The sequence below is a fragment of the Thunnus albacares genome, chromosome 4, assembly GCF_914725855.1.
Source record: "Thunnus albacares chromosome 4, fThuAlb1.1, whole genome shotgun sequence".
Lineage (NCBI taxonomy): Eukaryota > Metazoa > Chordata > Actinopteri > Scombriformes > Scombridae > Thunnus > Thunnus albacares.
This window is the reverse complement of record NC_058109.1, coordinates 23,491,785-23,511,986: the sequence shown is the minus strand read 5'-3', so window position 1 is coordinate 23,511,986 and position 20,202 is coordinate 23,491,785. Positions and strand designations below refer to the sequence as shown.

Below are 20,202 nucleotides of genomic sequence, written 5' to 3'. Positions count from 1 at the left end.
AAAGCCGGCACAGACATATACACACACACATAGAAACACCAACAAAAAAAAACACAACCGCCCAGTTTGTTGGCATGTGGTGTGAATTACTCCTTGAACACCCTGTCTGCCTAAGCGTGAGTGTGTGGGTTCGTCTGTGTTCGTGTGTATGCGTGTGTGTTGGCAGGAGTAAGGGAGGCATGTCTGGCAACAATAAGGGACAATTCCACCCAAATTACCACCCTGATTACCACTATATTAAAGAGCCATTTATGGCTTTCATAAACGCTACAACCAAGCAGAGGTGATGCCTGTCTCCTCTCCTATGCCTGTATTCATAGACATGTGTGTGTGTGTGTATGAGACAAGAACTATGAAAAAACATGTGATTTTCTATTTATTTAAACAAAGTTTGTATTGTGGATTTAGATACTGGTTTATTAACACGCGCCAGTTAAGAGGGAAACCTGTGGAAATTAATTACTGTAAAGGTGGCATTTTAAAGTTTGATACCATGATCAAAGAAAACAACAGTTTCTAATTGGCCAACAGGAGTCTTAGAGCTGGGAAATCTTTTTTTTCTGTATTGAAATATATTTATTACTTATAACATATTGTAACTTATATATGTTTTTCGTGAGACAAAACTCTTCACTCTTGCACTCTTGTGTAAAACAAAACCCTCAATAAGTAATTGTGTTAGTCTTTGCTTACAATTTTCTTGGAGTCAATTTGAACTATAGAATTTTGTACAACTATAACATGCTATAATCATATCATCCTGACACGATTCCACTGCAAGTTAATATGTGTTGATATGGAATTATTGCCCAGCGGCTCAAACATGGTCCAACTCAACAGTTAAATCACTTTTCTACTTTTCCTCTATTCCCAATGGTTGCATCCAAAATCATTCCCTCTTTCACTCATTCATTACTCCCTATATAAACAGTGAGTTGGGACACTTAACGTCATCACTGAAAGGCTGCACGACTACAGTTTTTCATCTATAAAATGGAAAGTAATGCATTGTAGAATTGTTGACAGAAAGTAGTGCCACTGATACCAATTTTAGATTTTAGAGCAAAGCTTAAGTCTTACTAAACTGCAGGTAACCATAGAAACAGTGCTCCTATTTCACAGTATGCTACTCAGAAGTGAAACTAGCCATACTGTAAATTAAGGTTAAGTGACTAAAAACAAACCTTAAAAAGTGGATGACTATTTAAACACAGACTTGTGGTAAGAAACCATGGTATAAGAGCAATAATACACTCTGAGGCATTCCACTATAGAAGATAGTGAACTCAACTAGGCAAATTTCTTCATCCTCAGCATGTCCTCCATTATTTTTTATCAGGATAAGCTGTTGTGTATTATTCCTTGTAAATCTTAAAATTCATTGTAAATGAATGTAAATGTAAATATTTAAAAGCAAATGATCTATTATTTAGTTTTATAACTGTATTCTACTAGTAATGCCATTAACATTTTGTACAGGTTATTGGGAGTGATGTTAGCTCATTGCCCAAAATGCATACGTTTGTTGTCACAGGTTTGGTACACACACACACACACACACACACACACACACACACACACACACACACACACACACACACACACACACACATACACAAGCGCACACATAAAAGTCATGAGCAACAAGAGCCAAACTCTCATATCTACTGTTTCAAGAAGCACTCCTCTTCTTTGACCCTTCTCTTTCATTTCTCCTCTTCACACTCACTCCTTGCCTTTTTCTCTCTGTGACCTGGGTGAGCTGTAGCATTGTAAAGCACGCCCCCACCTCCACCCACCCACACACACGCTCACCCACACACACACACACCAGCTCCTCCTAGACTCCCCCAACCCCAACTCCCTGCTCCCCCTGTGGCATTCTTGGGGGTGCACTGCACCTTTAAAGAAAATATGAGGGAGGCCTAAGAGGGAGGCATAACAACAGAGTCTTTGTGCTGCCGCGGAGCACACACACACACACACACACACACACACACACACACACACACACACATCGGTGGTGTCAGACAGGTTTTATTAGAGTGAGAGAGGGAGGGAGGGAGGAGGAGGAAGGGGAAGGAGGGGTGAGGAGGTCACTGCTCAGCTTGGAGGCCTGAGAGCACAGTGTGAGAGTGTGTGTGTGTGTGTGTGTGTGTCAGTTCAGTGTGTGAGTTCTTCTGACTTGTCATCGCTCCCCTCTGTAAATCATCGCCTCTGACACAGCCTTTAATAACAGTGCATTTTTTAATTCAGCAGGGTCACACACTCAAATAGACACACACATACAGCAAAGGCTAGTCTCTCTCCTTAACAGGATTCCGAAAAATGGCTGACAACTTTGTTTCTTTTAAAGGAGGGGCAGTTTGAGGATCCATTAGGAGAGAAGGAGGAAAATTTCATTTAGCTGAGTGTGTATAATAATCTTGCAATGTGGAAATGCATTTGTGTCCTTTTCTGCGTGTGAAAGTGTGTGCAACTCCACCTATCGTGGCTGAGACGTCAAGTTGAATCTCAGATAAGAACAAAAAACGTGACAACTAACATGTAGCAAGGCCAGGCCTTCTTAGATAGACGTAGGTGTGTGTGTGTGTGTGTGTGTGTGTGTGTGTGTGTGTGTGTGTGTGTGTGTGTGTGCGTGCCTGGCTCAGGTTGCTAAAGCAAATAAGTCTGTGTGTGTGATGAATCTGGCCTCTAATCCACCCAGTGTGTTTGGGTGAGACAGGGAGAGAGAACGCAGGAATAAGCAAAGTAATCTAAACAGAGAGACATAGGGAGGGAGGAGGAGGAGGAGAAGGGGGGAGACAGAGAGAGAGAGAGAGAGAGAGGGAGAGAGAGAGACAGAGAGAGAGAGAGAGGGAGAGAGAGAGAGAGACAGGTGGGTACCATATGTTGGAGTAATCCGTCAGCACTGACTGAGGTCCATTGTTGACGGCCGAAACGAAACAAACCCGTCCCCCTTCTACCCTCTCCTCCTCATCCCCCCACCCCCCCTAGATAAACAGCCCCCGGGGCAGACAGTGGGCTGTCCTTGGGGGGAAGAGGGAGGAAGGGCAAGGGGGAGGCAGGTGGTATCAGATTTCTTCGCTCTTAGACCAAGAAGAAGAGAGTACAAAAAAAAAAAAAAAAAAAGAAGAAAGGAGCACAAGTGAGGGTGAGTCTGTCCACGACAGAGCTAAACTAGCCTAGACTAAGCGAGTGATTCAGATGTTTCAGCAGTGTTGGACGCAACAGATCTCTCCAGCGCCAAACGCCAAACAAGTATCCCCTGTCCGCCTTACTAGCTCAGCACCCCTGGAAAGAGACGCTTCTAATGCACCTCTCCTCCATTCCTCTATCCCTGGTGGATATATACAGGGTGAAGACGTAGAAAAGAGCCCGTCACACCCAGCTGCTTCTCTACAGGCCTGCACGCTCTCTGATTTTGGATCAGTGGGAGAGACTGGGTTCAGAAAGGAGTAGTGGATCTTCTTTTTTTTTTCATACTTATTTCTCTCTATCTCCTTTCTGGAGCGCTGTCATTGAAGCTGAAAGCCAAGCTAAAGCTGCCTCGATGCTGCCGTCCTCCTGGGTCACCCCGGTGATCCCTTGTATCCGTGTGCACTGCGCCTCTTCACTTTGGCACCAAAAACACCCCCAAACTCCAATAAACTCCCGCTCTTACTTTAATTTACTCCCTCCCTCTAGCTTGGTCTTTGCTACTCTCTACTAGTTTTTCTTGCTCTAAATCTCTCTTATCTTTGATTCCGTCTCTTTCTTTGGATACTCAAAGGGAATCATGATCAGAAAGGAGATGAAACGAGACGGAACAGATGTAACACAATTTACAAAGCATGTAAATTTGTTAAAAGGAAGGTGAAGCTACAATACCTGTTCACATGCCTTCAGAGGCTGGCCCGGTATTTACACCCACACACACTGTACACAAAGTCATATCACTGAAGAGGTGACAGTTAGCGGGATTGCTATGTGACTGCGGGGCATATGTGAGTGAAGGCTTGGTTACAGCAGTGGTGGAATCTCACATATCAAATACATCACTGTCATTCACCACAAAAACCAGATTGCTTTCCCAGATCACTCCTACTTTCTTTCTCTCCGTCTACATCACCCGATCTGTCTCTTGCTCTCACTCCGCCTTTCCATATAATGTATAGCTCACAAAAGTTTGCCTGGCATTTTTCCAAGTATTTGGTCTTTCTTTTGCCCTGCCCCCCTCCCCTCTCCTCTCCAGAAATCTGTTACCCATACCCTTATTTGCCACAGTAAATTCTGAGAGCAGATATGGGTTAGACGGAGGCCTAAAATAGACTGTCCAGGCCTACCAATGGAAACCAAGCTTTGTAAATGCAGCTGTTGGCCTTATGAAGGGACCCTTGCCTTCCCTTGACTGTCAGACAAAAGAGCCACTACCGTCACGGCAGCTGTGTGACTGAGATAGGTAGCTAAAAGGAAAGCTGCATTTAGGATTAGTACAAAAATATGTAAGGGATGGTTAGAAAAGATTTGTTGAAAGTATCATTTTAGCAATGAAGATAATGACCATATACTGTTTTCTATAGTTACTGTAAATTCCTGAGAAGATTGGCAGTCTCATATTGTTGTACTTATTAACTGTGGCCCAAGTCTGGAAGTTTTTATTCCAACCAAACATTATAGCAGCTGATTTCACTGATGCTCATATTTTCCACCAGACATTAAATTTAATAGGAAATTTGCTGGATTATGTAAAAAAGTAAGTACAGCGTGGAAAATGAGGAATTCTGCTCAGCAGGTAGCTTCTTTGTTGCAGGAAGCAAATGTTTTAAAGTAAGTACAGAAAAAATAGTATTTATAGTACCGTTGTGAGAAACTGACGAAACTCATTGGGCCAATTGTGGCCAAATTTGTTTGAGGTAATTTCAACAATGTAAGAACTAATTTGTCAAAAACTTGTTAATTTCACTGCGCAGTGTAACCTCTTTAAAGTTAGATACTATGTTTTAAATGTTGCTATGGAGCAGAGAGGTAAGGAAATGGGTAGTGGTATATGTTTAGGGCAGATCAGGGGTTTCCAGGGGGTAAACATATAAGGGTAAGGGGCAGTCTGAACCAAAGCCTGCTAAAGCCGCTCAATTTCACGGTGGGTTACAAATAAACTATGCTCTGCCAAGACTTCGCCCCTTTCCTCTTACTCTTCCTCACGTATGCCTTCTCTTTTTCTGGTATTAATCAGGTCTTTCCGGCCTCCCTCACCAGCTTTCCTGCCATTTGTTTTCGCTCATAGCAACGTGGACTTCAAACCAGTTGTCCACCAATATAAATGGCACTGAGTACCTCAATGTGTTTAGGCCTCCCGCCGCCGAGCTGGAACTATCTGGGACACCTTCAGAAACACCAGCCAGCCGCGATCCCGTTCAGCTATTTAATGTAATGTTTCCGCAATATAAAGGCACCGTTCGAGAGCTGAGGTTTTAAAACGGCTGAAGCAAGCTTCTCTGGGCCCAGACTGACCATTAAAGAGAGGAAAGACCGCGTTCAAGAGCCAACGCAATAAAAACTCACAAACTCCAAAAGAACTTCAAAATATGCCGTAATGTTTGAAAACCCTGGCCGATTTTAGATTTTTTTTCACATCCTATTTTTCACAAAAGGGACCTGTTCTAAACTCTGGGGACCCTGCCGTTTTCCAGATGGTTCTCTTCAGTTCAAAACTGTTTTGTGAAACGAGAAAACCTCTCCCCTTCAACTACGTCCCTACACTCATCTAATGTTTCTATTGATTCACAGGGGTATACGTACGGTCATAAAAAGGAGCTGACTGAATACCCAGGACTGCTTTATATCATGACACAATTCATCATCATACACACACGTCTTGGACACACACAGGAAAAATCTTTCTAAGGAGATGTTGTCAGCTTTTCTCTGTTAAGTGAAGGGAAAAGGGCATCGAGAGATAGACAATTAAGGATAATGATGAGGTGAGCAGGGACAGAAAGTGAGAGGAACTCCCTTCCTGAAAATATAAAAGCAGCCCCCTCTGTACTGTAGGCCTCATCTCAGTCCAGGCAGCTAATTGATGGCAAATAGCTCTACAGCATTTCCTTACACACACACACACACACACACACACAAATACACGTCATACATTATATACACATATGCAGTTTCCCTGTGGTTTTCAATACAGCTCGTTTGGCAAGAGAGGAAGGTCTCACTCCAGACAGACCCAGCCCACAGCGGAAAACACACACACACACACACACACACACACACACACACACACACACACACACATACACACATACACAGACAGTGTACCTTGTAATATTTAGCCCTCATCTTGTATAAGTTAGAACAGTTAAGTAGTTTGGTCATGCTCCTGGGAAGACAAGGCCACTTAGGTGTTAGGTCTTAGTTGGGTGACCTCCAGAGTTTAAGCTGCTTCTCCTGCCCAACAAGAGAAACTCCTAAGAGGGGAGTCTGTGCAAGGCCAGCCCATGATGAGGATAGCACTAGCCTGGCAACCAGGCCTCACATATGGAAACCGTTTAACTGTTATTATTAATAACCAAAAAATATATATATATATATATCAAACTAATAACACATGCAAGACACTGCCAAGACTCAGCTTAGGAGACAGAGGGAAAACACATACATACACAAACAGAGACTGTCTGCCATGCGCATACATACACAGGCACATACACACATGAAGACAAATGTACACACACAGACGCCTATTGGTTAAACAGAAAAACACGTTCCTAGTCAGTGGCCTGTAAAAGTATTAGCCCGCCTGCCTGCTTCGATGGAAATAAAAGTCTTTCATGTTTTTGGTTCAGAGGGTTTTTACACCTGGTTGTGGCTGTGGAGATGGCGATGGACACACCCTCACACCCACCCATACCACACAAACACACACACACACACATGCACACACACACAAAAACCAGGCACACACAAACACCGGAAGTGGGCAGACTCAAACCAGGCTGGCTGCTGTACAAGAAGTTTTACTTCTAAACAAGCACAAAATCTTTAACTTCCCCAAATGAGAAGCAGGGGTGGGGTGTGTTCCAAAAAAAGGGAAATGGAGAAGTGTGTGCTTGCGTGCGTGTGAGTGTACTGGACTATGTGATTTAGTAAGAGGGTCAACCCAACCATATGTGAATGGGCACATTTTTCAAATCAAATTAATTCATAAATAATAAATTAATTAAATTATTTCTGCTACTTTTTTTTTTTTTTAACAAAGTCTCATTTTGTACAAGCAACAAAAGCAGGTTTTATTTACAAGTTAAAAGTTTATCTGTAGAACAAACAAAAGCATACACAATTCTCTGGTTCATCACTATGAGTGATGCCTCTCGCATTACAAATTGTCATTTGATACATTGTTATTACAAAAATATTGATTCAATAATTCAAACCGCTACCTTATCTTATCTCAAATTAAGTTTCACTCAAATATCTTTTTCATATGTTCTTATGAGTTATGGAAAACTTAATTGACTCAACGACAAATGCGTTCTGTCTGTCAGGGGAAAAAAGGCCGTCATGCACTGTCCCAGAGCTCGAGAAGAAAGCAAAAGAGAGAGAACGAGAGAGAGAAGAGCTACATTCCTCTCCTTCTCCCTGTTGACTCTAATCTCTCCTTTAAAATTGCTCACACAAAGAACCAGCACAGACTAGCTAATTAGCAACACTTTAGGCCTGTGCAGCTATTGTGTGCGTGATGTGTATATGCGTGAGTTCATTGTGTGCATCCCGGGCTCTCAACTGTTTCCAGGGTAACTACTTGCCTAGCAGTCTTGTAAGCGTTGCACATTTTGTCTTTATTCTTCACGTTCTCTTGTTCCCCTCTTGGTGTCCATCTCTTTCTGTGAGTCCGGAGTAGGGGAATGAAGGAGTACGGACTTTAAGAAAAGAGAGGAGACTAAGACCCAGAAACGAGGACCTTGTGTGACCTGTGTGTGTGTGTGTGTGTGTGTGTGTGTGTGTGTGTGTGTGTTGGGGGGGGGGTTAACTAGTGTTAACTAATGCTCTCTTGTTTGAGTGCCTTGCCTCTAATGAAGTCTGAAACAGTGCATCTAAGCACATGTCAAGTAAAACTTCTGCTTTTTGGTATAGAAAGCAATAGACAGTGACCAACAGGAAAAAGCAGCCACCCACCCACACACACACACACACACACTCATACACACACAGTGTCACTAACCAGTACTAGTAATGAGGTCATGCAGCTTTGCCCGCTGACCTATGACCTCTTAAAAAGGCCTCAGTCACCATGGCAATACCCTCTAAAGAGTCAGAGTCAACAATCAACTTTTTCACCCTCAGAAAACAGAAACTTCTCCCGTGTCTGTCCCTGCACATGTGTGAGTGTGTGTGTATGTACGTGTGTGTTATTTACCTGACAGCGCAGCCAGGCCTACCAAGTGTAAGTGCTTCCAAACACTCCCATGGCAACCAAACCCAACCTAACCCCTTTAGGTGCCCGGGGATGTGTATATAACTCAGTCTCCACAACAGAGATAGGACAAACACACACACACACACTTCTTCTTCTGTTGGTATCTGTCTATTCTTGTTTCTGAGCCTCTTGGCTGGTTCGGTCGACCAACCGTGACTGTGTCCACGCTGGCTGATCTGGCCTGGTGGACCATGTCTACTATCCGTCTAATATTTATCCATGAGGCTTGTAGTCTTGTAGTATGATTCTGTGAATCACCGCAGACAATAAACTGTATTATTAAATATATTTTACAGTTTGGTCAAGTCAATGTGTAAACTATGACATGTCTATTAACTATGGTTTCAGAAACTTTGTGAGCCAAGAACACTGTGCTGTAATTAGAGAATGAAAGTGTTCATGGAGGTCAAAGAAGAGGAATTGAATGGACATCGATAGTGAAAACTAAATTCTCTTCTCCAACTCTCACTCAGTGGATTCTCCAACACTCAATGGCCTGGCTGGAAAAAGCAGTAAAACAAAATTTATGGACGCTCATAAATACAACATCTCAGCATCTCAGAATTAGATCTCGATGTGTGAAAGAAATGAGGAAGGGGAGTCATGTGAAACACATTACTGACCATGTGATTTGTACCTATGTGCAGGTGTGTTTGTCACATTGTGTGTGTGTGCGTGTGTGTGTTTACATGGCTGGAACACGCAACTGGAAAACTGTATGTGATAAAGTGTGTACATGTCTCAAATCCTCCACAACCAATGACTGTAAAAACAGTTTAGAGAAAGGACGGATGTCTAAAATCTGAATATTCAGCATGTAATAGCATTCATCAATCAGAAGATTCATATATAAAGAGATTGACATGGCAACAAAAAGGGACGTAAAAGTCAGGAGACAGATAAATAGATCTGCTGGTGCTTTTAAGACTCCTACAAGGAAACTATAAAAGAAGGAATTGTCATTACGTCACTGTGTAGCACGCGAACACACATTGGTGCCACATTTGAAAGCTCTCTGCGCAGTTAGCGTAGTGGTGCGTGATGGCCAGACCACTCCTTCATCTCTCCCCTCTCAGCTTCACAGGTTATCAATCTGGGTGATGGAGACACCAGTGTGTTGGTGTGTTGTTATTTAGCTAATGTTTCATGTGCTTTTAAGGTACATTTCATTTGATTTGTATGTCTATTCAATCATTTATTTGCATGCAAATTACGTTAATGTTATGCTAGATTTATAACAGACTGGAGCTTCTTATGCATGTGTGATTGAAATTAGTAACAGATTAACGTTAATAAATTAGCTAAACTGTGATATCACCCTAACTAAATGACCTCTGAGCCCGTTAGCCAGCGTTATGTAACGTAATCTACAGTTTATATCATGACCAGGTTGACAGCAAGGCACCAGATTAATGGGATTACAGCCCAGGTGTTGATTTTATCATGGCAGAGATTGCTTCATTCATAATTACGATGCATTATTTTCTGATAAACAAGTTCATTGTTTAAAGTTTTTCTTAAAGTTTCTGATAGCAATGAAATGTTTATCTTTGTTGTTTTATAGCTAAGTGTTTGTCTATAGCCTAACAATGCACAATTAATAATCAGAGGAGGTTTGTAAACATTTCATTCGAATACGTGATATTCCCATAACATTAGCTATTATTAGCCCGGTCAATCATCCTAAAGCAGCCTCTGATTGAAATAAAAGGAAGAGAGAAGGAATGAAGAATACAGATTTGTTTATTCTAAACATCAATGTTTTCAAGGGACACTTAACTCGCAACTATTTGTTATTTGCTATGGTGAGCATTTTAATTTGACTCGCCATGAGCCCTGTTCAGTATGCCTTTAATCATCTCTGGATGCTATTTGGAGACAAACAGCAAACAAACAAATGCGCACATTTCGAAACATGAAGTGTGTTCTTTCATTTAGTTGAGGCATTTCTTCATCAAAGGTCATACGACGTAAATATGTTGTTTCCATGCGTCTCCCATAGGCTTCAATAGAACAGGCATCAGAGTCTGGCACCAAGCACAGCATTAGAGCGTTGGTATTATGACGTAGTGACCCTTCCTTCTTTTATAGTTTCCTTGGACTCCTAGAGGAAGTTGGTGTTCTATAGGTTTCTTTGTATCGCCACGGCAACAGCGGTGGGTGTTCTGTGATGCTAGGCAACCCAACTGGCCCCTCCTCTGTCTCAGCATGACCTCTGGTGACCTGTGAACTACACTGACCTCAGACATAAAGAGGAAGGCCTGGCCCAGACCGAGGGAAAGCTTTTAGGAGGTGACAGCACTCAGAGAGAGGCCTGGGACTGATTTACTGGCCCGCACACACGACAGACGGACACACACACACACACACACACAAACAGGTTACACATCTAGACAGACACATAGAAAGGAAGACACACATGGGGTACAACCTGTCATGTAGATGCACATAGTGTAATTAAAGAAAATGTGTCTGAAAATGTCTTTTTTTCTTCGTCTCCTCCTGCTCCTCACTAGCCACCTCTTCACCTCCACCTCCTCTGCACTCCTGACCTGAAGGTGAACTCTAGCGGAGAGCTGGAGGTCAAACAGGACATAACTGTCCCAGTGACCAGCATTCACCTCCCATAATTTAACAAGGCAAAGCAGCTGAAGCCATAGAATCACATATGTCACAAAACCTCCCCACTTCCATCCATACAGACCATAATTACTGAGTCTAGCCAATCTAACAGGAAGCCATACGTTATCTGAATCATCCTGGGTCTCTCATCATCTGTTAACACACGCACACACACATCAGTCTCATACATCTGTCCGCAAAAGCATTCCCGGCATCAAACCCAAATGCGAGCTCTCGCACAAACACACAAAACAGCTATCTTTCATCAGTGTTTGTGTATATCTGAGATCTGTATCGGTTCCCCCTGATCTCCAGTCATCACTTTGGCTCCTTAATTACACCCTTCATTAACTCACATCAGCCCTGTGCATGTGTGTAAGCGCCTGTGTGTATGTGAGAGAGAGAGAAAGAGAGAGAGAGAGAGAGAAAAAAAAAAAACAAAGATTGTTGGTATATTTGTGTGTGTGTGTGTGTGCAAGCAAGAGAGCAAAAAAAAGGAAAGGCCTAAGGAAAAAATAGAACATGACAAATGGGAGTTGGGATCGAAGCTCCAAACCAATTTCTAAAGCTGCCTTTTTCTCAACCAATGTTCCTTTAAAACCCTTGGGGAAGGGAGACCACCACTACAATCTGCCTCTCACTTTCTATTTGCGCGTAAGAGCAAGCTGAGGGCAAGAGAGAGAAAAAGACAGTGAGAAATAGGGAAAAACCCTCGCTGGCTCGTTTAGCCGACCGATGAGTGGCACTCGTAAGAGGAAACGGCACCTTTTTGTCACCATCCCTCTCTCTTTCCTCTCCCTCCTACTTTCCCCCCTCTCTCTTCCCGTCATCACCAGCCCGCTACTACTGTAGCTGTTGGAACACCAGGAGCGATTAATTGATGGCGAGGGAAAAGGAGGAGACAGAAAAGGGTGAGAATAGCGGAGAGGGGGAGTGACGGCGTTCAAAGTGCGGACTCACATCTGCAAAAAAAAAAAAAAAAAAAAAAAAAAAAAGGGAATGGGGGGGGGGGGGGGTGAGAGACGTAAAGAAAAGGAAAGAATTGAAGACACCTGGTTCTCGTCAGAGCACCCTCCACCCAGACACACACACTCACAACACTTTGAGGTTTGTTAGGATTTATCCTGCTTACATTTCTCCTCTGCTATGCATCATTTCATGTCTACACCCGTGCCCGGCACCTCAACAAAGTGCCATACACTCTCCACTGCACTCTCACTTTTCCACCTCTCCCTCCTCTCGTCCTATAACTCCGTTCTTTGTTTTCCCTCCCTACCTCCCCTCCTCTACTCCCCTCAATGATGGGGCAGAACTGGTCTTCGCCCCCTCTTCCCTTTCTTCCCTCTCTCTTCCCTCTCTCCTGCTCTGTTCTTTCTGGGGAGGCAGACAGGCCACATTCCACAGGGAGGCCCAGGCGCCCTTTTCTGACACGTCTCAGCGTTACACCCCTCCCTCATCCCTCTATTCCTGCTCTCCGGCCCACCAATGCCCCCCACTCCCTCTTTGCCCCTCCTTTTACCTTCATTCCCTCTGGCTGTATGTCCCATCTCTTCAATCCCTCCTCTTATCTCACCCACTTCCCCATTTGGCAGCTGACCATCATAGCTACACCATCTACCTGTGATCAATCAATATATCAATCTATCAATCTATCTATCTATCAGAAAAACATAAAGAGATAGACAAGGACAGAGGCAGAAAAAGAGGAAAAGAAGCAGAGAAAGATGGAGACACTGAGACAGAAGACAGAGGGAGGCCAGAGGAGGGGTTTGACGGCTGGAGATGGCTGTGATTTCTCTCAGGTTCCCAAGGGGCCCAAGGAAAAGACGGCTTTGTGTTCTGACAACACCGCTCTGTCAGGAGTTCTGTGTGTGTGTGTGTGTGTGTGTGTGTGTGTGTGTGTGTGTGTGTGTGTGTGAGTTTGTCTGTGTGTCTTTTCTGCTCCAGTGCGCACTGGCATGGTGTTTAAGCACCAACACTAGTCTACACTACACCTTCAGGTGAGAGACTCAAGCGTGGAGGAGAAAGGAACAAGAGGAGGAGGAGGTATATCCAGGACTTTCAGGTTAAAGCATGAGAGCAGGTCCTTTTACAATGTTGTCAGGGAACCAGTGTCAGTATAAGGGCTGTCTGTACCAGACAATATTGATTTTATGAGTATATGGCTTTGTGGCCACAAAGCAATACCTCACCAAACAGACAGATAAATGTATCTACAGGTTTCAAGAGATTTAGGACCGTCACTGCAATTTTACAGTAAATTTTGCCTGATGTGTAAGTCAAAACTAATTTAAAACAAAAAAATGAAAAATAAAGCTGAGTAATATGTTTAGCATATTTTACTACAAAACCTGTTCTGTATTAATTTAAAAGTAAAAAAAAAAATCTGCAAACCTACAAATGTAACATATTATCAAGGTCCTAAATTTAAAATAAAAGTAGATATATTTTTGGACTTTTGAGGGGTATGAATTGAGAAGAAATGAGCAAGAGTGAGACCAAAAAAAAAAAATCAGCTGGTTGTGATATCAGAGCAGCCACTCAACAGTGCTCACTGGCACAGAACTCCCATCTTATCCAGGGGGTGAGGGAGTGTGAGAGGGGGAGAGGAGAGGTGTACGAGGGAAACCAAAAGCTGGTAATACTGAGAGAGAGCTGGCAGGGACACGCACACACACAAACATAAGTAACTACCCTCCTTCCAACATTTATATTTCAGAAAGGAGAAAATATAATCGTAGTCATTCAAAGTTGGACAAACTTGATGCGACAAATTTCAGGTTTCTGAAGATTACACTCATAAATTCACCTGCCTCTATTCCTGCATGTGTCTTTGTGTGCTAGTTGTGGGAATGAGATTATATCATGATTCTTATACACTATATAGAGAGTCATCTACAATACACCATGATATATGTGAAACTGCAGAGGAAATATATCCGTAAAATAACCAAAACGCAAATATTTTTAAAAAAGAACATGGTGCAAAAATGTTAACACATACAGCAAAAATTACATGTGTGTCACTGCTTAAATGTACAATAAAACAGTTGAACTTGAAAAAGCTGAATAGTTCCAGAGTCGCAGAAAAATATCCGTAGAACAGGAAGGACACACCTCTGCCTCATGGTAACGTTGATATTTTCAATCTGTGCAAATTGAGTTTAACAGTAAGCTCTAAATAGAGAATTACTACAATAAATTACTGTGAATTTACTGCTACAGTACATATGTGGATGTAACATTTTTTGCGAGGTGGGGTTGGGATCTGGAGGAAAGGTTGTGCTTGTCTTTCATGGTCCACAGCGGATAGAAGGAAAAAGAAGTACAGTGAGAGAGAGGAAGAGAAAAAGATGGAAAGAGAGAGGGAGGTATGTTTGTGGTTGGTAACCCGCTCAAGAGAGGAAATACCAGCGTGCGCACACACACACACACATATATACACACACACAGGTGCAAAAACATAGAGAGCAGAGACCCGTCCGAGAGAATAAAGACCTGCTTTGTGTGAGCTACAGGTTTGGTGTTTATGTGTGTGCATTTGTGCATAGCTGTGTGTGTGTGTGTGTGTGTGTGTGTGTCCTCGGCTGAAGGTTGCTGAGGAAGCAGGGTGAGGATGCAGTCAGGGGAAGGAGGGAGGGAGAGCAGGACAGGAGTAAAGGGCCTTGAGTGTTCTTCATTCACCTACGGCTCCATCATTATAATTAGGGGGAATAATTTTAGCAGCAGGGAGGAAACCCTGATTTTTTCCCCCTGGGTTTCCTCAACTAGAAACTCAGCTGGTGTCGGAGAGCCCAGAACTCACACTGACCCTCTGTGATGAGCGGATGGAGTCCCCCCCCCCCCCTCCAAACAGCCAGTACATCAGAAAGGGAAAATAAAAAAAATAAGTATTTCATCTCTCTTAATCTCTTCGTCAACTGCAGCAAATGCCACATCAGTGACCGAAAATCATGAATCAGTGAGTTTCCATCATTAGATGACAACACTCAGCGGACATTCTTGTGTGGTTATGGGCAAATGACTAATGTAGAGACCTCTGGACAAAAACACATTTTAAAATGCTCTGCACTGTATGAATGTCTGTGTGTGTCTGTGTGTGTGTGTGTGTGTGTGTGTGTATTATGTGCGAAGGCTGAGGTCCTTCAGAGAGCAATCAGAAAAGAGCTATGTGGATTTTTGGGGGAATGAAAAATAAAATGTAGAATTTCATCCAAGAAGTTCCGGGAAGTTTGGAAATTCCATTTGACGCAGTGGCCAGTGTGTGTGTGTGTGTGCCTGTGTGTGTGTGTGTGTGGAGGGATGGGATTGTGTGTGGAGGGGGGACTGACGCACAGGAGGCAAGATAAATAGCACAACTGCAGACACTACACGCTGACGTGTCAAACACACACAAACACTGCTTCATGGATCAGTTAAATAATAAAACAGAAAGACACAGAACTATGACACACACACACACAGACTCCTTGTACATCTGAGTCCTGCATCGAGAGTGTGTTTGCACGTCATAGCGAGAATGCGAATGTCTGACCCCCCGCAGCAGGACAAAATGCCTTCTCTCACCTAGGCAGAGCTTAAAAGTCAGGTATGTCTCATTTTTCTCAGCCAGTACGATGTAATAACATATCAGTGGGAACCTCACGTGTATGAATAATTCTGGTGAACTTTATCCTAGTGTCATTAGTTGGCACATTATAAACGGTGGATAATTAAAGCAACAACGAGCCAACCTGTCAGAGCTTTTCACCTTTTGCACATGCAAGGCTGACAATTACCAGAGTCTGGCTGACTACGTGTTGTCACATCTGTACATTATGTAACGGCTTGGTGTGTACACGCTGTTCTAGACAATGTACTGTACATATGCTTATGAGTTGCACAAGTGGGAGGTGTTGCAAAACAAGTCTCACAAGCATGTACCTACAGGTACATATGTAAACATAATGTCAAGTGCATTCATAACATGCACGCAGAAACACACAAACGCCCGAACGCATGCACGTATTTGCCGCACACACACATACACACACACCTGTTGCTGTTGCAGGTGCAGCAAGTCGACTGGACTGATCTCTCCATTTGTGTCTCCGTTAGACCCGCCCTCTCTACCTCCCCCTCCATCTGATTGGCTGCTTAGGCTGCTGACTCCGTTCTGGCTGGACGGCGTCGTTCGAATGGTCTCAGAGGCTGATTCCACCATCATCACTGGCACCTGAGAGCAGAGAAGCGGGAGGGGGGTGGATGGGACAAGACAACACACAAGTTGAACAAAAGTGACCTGGGTAGTTTGAGCAGAAAGCCTGCTCCCATCTGAGTGAACAAACAAGGCACGAAACTAAAGCAAGCACACGCTGAGATAGAGAAGTGAATTGTGTGTGTTCATGTGCTCGTGTGTGTGTGTGTTTGTGTGCACATGTACTTTCTGAAAAGGGCTTTTGGTCATGAGCCACCCACACACAAACATGCCCAAGCGGCCACAAAACAACACCTGAAGCAGACACTTTTTGTCTGCATGTAAATGTGCGTACGCGTGGATTAGGATCAGACGTGCAGCAAATTTAAACTGACAAGGCTGTTAATACTCGGCTATATAGTTAAATAACACACACATTTCTCCAATAATCAGAGGTGGCATGTGCGCGCTGTGTGTGAGACATGAGCAGGTTGGTCTTTGAGAGAGATCTGTTTGATGCACCTTCATAGGGCCTCTCTAATTAGAGCGTGTTCCTTCCACAAAACCAGACAAAACGCGCCGTTCCTGGATGTGTTGTTGTTTTTGAGAAACAACGCCTCGCAAACACACAGGCACATTTGCCATCGTTAGGAGCTGGAGCGTGGGAGAGAGGAGACACAGAGACACACACGTACGTGCGCAGAGCACACACAACTAGGCAGCTAATACAAAACAAAACAAACCTTCATACAAGCACGCAGGCTGTGAACTCCTAATGACAAGCTCAATCTCGTCTTGCTGCCTCATCCAGTTTTAGAAATTAACACACACAAGCGCATAGTTTTAGAGGGAAAGTTCTTTTGCTTTTATTTCAGCAACCCGGAGTCGGTACACAAAACGCCATCGAGGCATTCTACCTCGTCTGTGTGCAACTGTGTGTGTGTGTGTGTGTGAATGCGTGAGTTTTTCAGAGGCGCACAACCCATGCCTTCTGGGGAAACAATAAAAGCCATTTCATGAGAGAATCTAACTTTTCTTTTCCTCTGAGGCAAGAGCAGGTGAACCTGTGTGTGTGTGTGTGTGTGTGCATGTGTGTGCATATTTTTTTTCTCTGAGACTCTGACAGCATGTGAGTGTGTGAGAGAGCACTGGTGGCTCTGTTAATGGTACCAAATGCTTGCTGAGGGACAGGGACCTCAGCATGTTTGTGTGCACGTGGGATACAAGTGTGTGCAGGTGGATGAGTTAGTGAGTGTACAAAAACTATATTTTCTCACTTAACTCTTTTGGTATCTAGCAATGCAGATAGTTATGGTTTTTGAGATGCCTGCTACAACGGAGAAGAACTTAATTTTATTTGAGCCATTCACTGCACTGAATTTAAAACATTTAAAACATTTTACAGCAATTTTTTCCCCCCACAAAAACAGCACTCTGTTGCTGTGTGCTGTTTACTCTGAAATCTTTTTTCTGGGAATTCACTGAAAATTTCTGAAAAATGATTGCTGTTGAATTGCTCAAAGCCTGGGCACATCTGTATCGCTTAATGACAGAGTAAATGTAATTTTTCTAGATTCATAGAATTCACTCATAGTTCATTTTTGACCTTGCGAACAGCGGTTGACAAAAACGCAGTACTGTGTGGTAACATTGTCGCTGCTGTTACTGCTGTTTCCAGGGTCGAGAATAAACCTTCGATTTGTCAGAAAACGTAGAAATTTCAACATCCACAACTCCATCTGCTGAGGAAGATCTTACGTTATGATCAAAAGCTCCAGAACAGCATGTATATATTTTTTCATTTTTTTTATTTGGATGAATCGAACGTTTAAAAGTACAGGTTGCTCACGGACAGATTTCACCAGTTGAAAACTTCTCTCTAACAAGCCTCGCCATTTGAAAAACCACAAATCACACTGCAGTATTTTTCCTCCTCATTGACTCTCCCTTGTCTCCCTCCTGGCACCCATCCGCCTGTGAAGTTAAGACTGAGAAGTAGACCGTTATTGTGACATTTAAAGCTAGTCACTTAATCTCCAACCTCACTCCTCTTCCCAACACTCTCTCCCTTCATTCTTCCGCTCCTCCCGCCTTCGTCCAGACCCCTGCTAGGTCAAACTGCTCCCTGAGGCAATATTATGAAGCAAGGCATAGTGCTGAGTGATCAACAGATCCCACCGCACAGTCCACTGACTTTGCGCTGCAGTAGAAACTCCTCACATCATCACACGTCTCACTAAGCATGAATCACCGGCCTGCTATCTAGCCCGCACTATACTGCGCTGTGCTGTAATGTACTGTACACCCATCTGCTTCTTACTCTTCCTCATTGACCTTATTAGCAATGAGGGGAAGAGAGATATAGACAGACAGGGAGATAGAGCTCGCAGGTGGACAAGGACCTAATGGGAAAGTGTGGGGAGTGTGTAAAGGCGTGAGCGCATGCCCTCTCTTTCACACACACACACATACAGGCGGTGTGGTATGCTCGTCTAAAGGGTGTGTACTCTGTCATATCCTGTAATGGGTGTATATAAGCTGGTGTAATGGAGGTCGGAAAAAAGGCAGGGGCATAAATCTACCCTGAAGTCTCTGATTAGGGCTATGATACACACACTATGATACACACACACACACACTGCTTTAAGTTTAAGTGTTTCTGGCAGCGAAGAGGAGCTGCCCGTGCAAAGGCCTGCCTCAACCCGCTACTCACTCTTTCTGTGTCTCTTTTTCTCCCTCTCTCGCGATCCCTCTACATGCTTAGACCCCCTCCAGCTGAACCCCTGACCTGAGAGTGTGTGGGGAGAGACATTCCCACTACCCCGAGGGGACTGAGCGAGGGAGGGAGGAGCGCAGATCAGAGAGATAAAGAATGTGTTTGGAGGAGAAGGAAATAAAAGGCCTCCTTTGCCTTTTAATTGGGATGGAGAAGAGAAGAAGGAAAAATGGGACTCAACATGTTTCTGATGACTCCAGTGTATGTGTGTGTGTTTGTCTAAGAGGCTGACACCTACCTTTGTACTGTAATGGATTAGCTCACAGCGAACGCTAGGTGCATGTGTTTATGTGTGTGTGTGATTGATGAGTAGAGAGGAGCTGGGATGAGTCCTGTTTCGACACGCAGCCTGTTCAGATGTTCCCGAAAATATTGCACTAATAATAATCGGCTCTCCTTCTTTTCCTTCCCACTGCTCTGGGTGTGTGGAGTTCAAACAAGCCGAGCTAAATGCCCAGTGAGCTGGCTCACCACGGCTGACTCTCAGGCTTTGTTGGAGGGATTGGCTCTGTCAGATTCCTCCTGGTCATTGCTCATCAGAACTGTAATGCCGGACCAGGTTCACTTTTTGTGAGTGTGTGTGTGTGTGTGTGTGTTTGCGAGAGAGAGAGAAAAAGAGAGAGAGAGAGAGGGAGAGAGAGTTGTGTACAGTGTGTATTTATGTGTGCATCTGTGTTTACAGCAGCTTAGTGAGATAATAAGTCTTTATCATGTTATGCCTCATGTGGGAATATTTCCAGCAGTCCCAGAACGCCTGTTCTGTTTCCTCCGCCTTGCATCAGCTCGCAGGAACGCTGCTTATTAGGCAAAGAACTGAGGGAATAAGGGTGGGAGGGAAAGTAGGGGGAGGAGGGAGGAGGTAAGGGGGAAAAAATGTCTGTACCAGTATCTACACTCCATCATCTATCTACTTTCATCTGACTCTTGAATTATCTGTCTTTCTCCTACTCTCTGCATGCTGTCTTTCTCCCTCTGGTTATGCCTGGTAACTAGTGGCAGGTTCAACCCTGGAAAACATTAAAGTTCTCACCCTGAAATAGAATCCACATAGGTTATTTCTATGATCTTTGATAGTTCAATCAATATTTGTGAGCAAGAGACACACTCTTCCAGAGACAGAAATCTGAGGAATCCGAGCTCTAACCTGTTTTGTAATCAGGAAACAGA

The 20,202-nt window shown here is 43.6% G+C and overlaps 1 protein-coding gene across 4 annotated transcripts in view; it reads right to left on the bottom strand.

Moving 5' to 3' along the window:
- Positions 1–20,202, bottom strand: part of foxp4 (forkhead box P4) — a 90,183-nt gene that overhangs the window by 39,308 nt on the left and 30,673 nt on the right. For all 4 annotated transcript variants that reach the window (XM_044349855.1, XM_044349854.1, XM_044349852.1 and 1 more), the window contains exon 2: positions 16,119–16,298. In XM_044349855.1, the coding sequence (XP_044205790.1) occupies positions 16,119–16,289 (171 nt within the window). In that variant the 5' untranslated portion in view covers positions 16,290–16,298. The remainder of the gene's footprint in view (positions 1–16,118; positions 16,299–20,202) is intronic.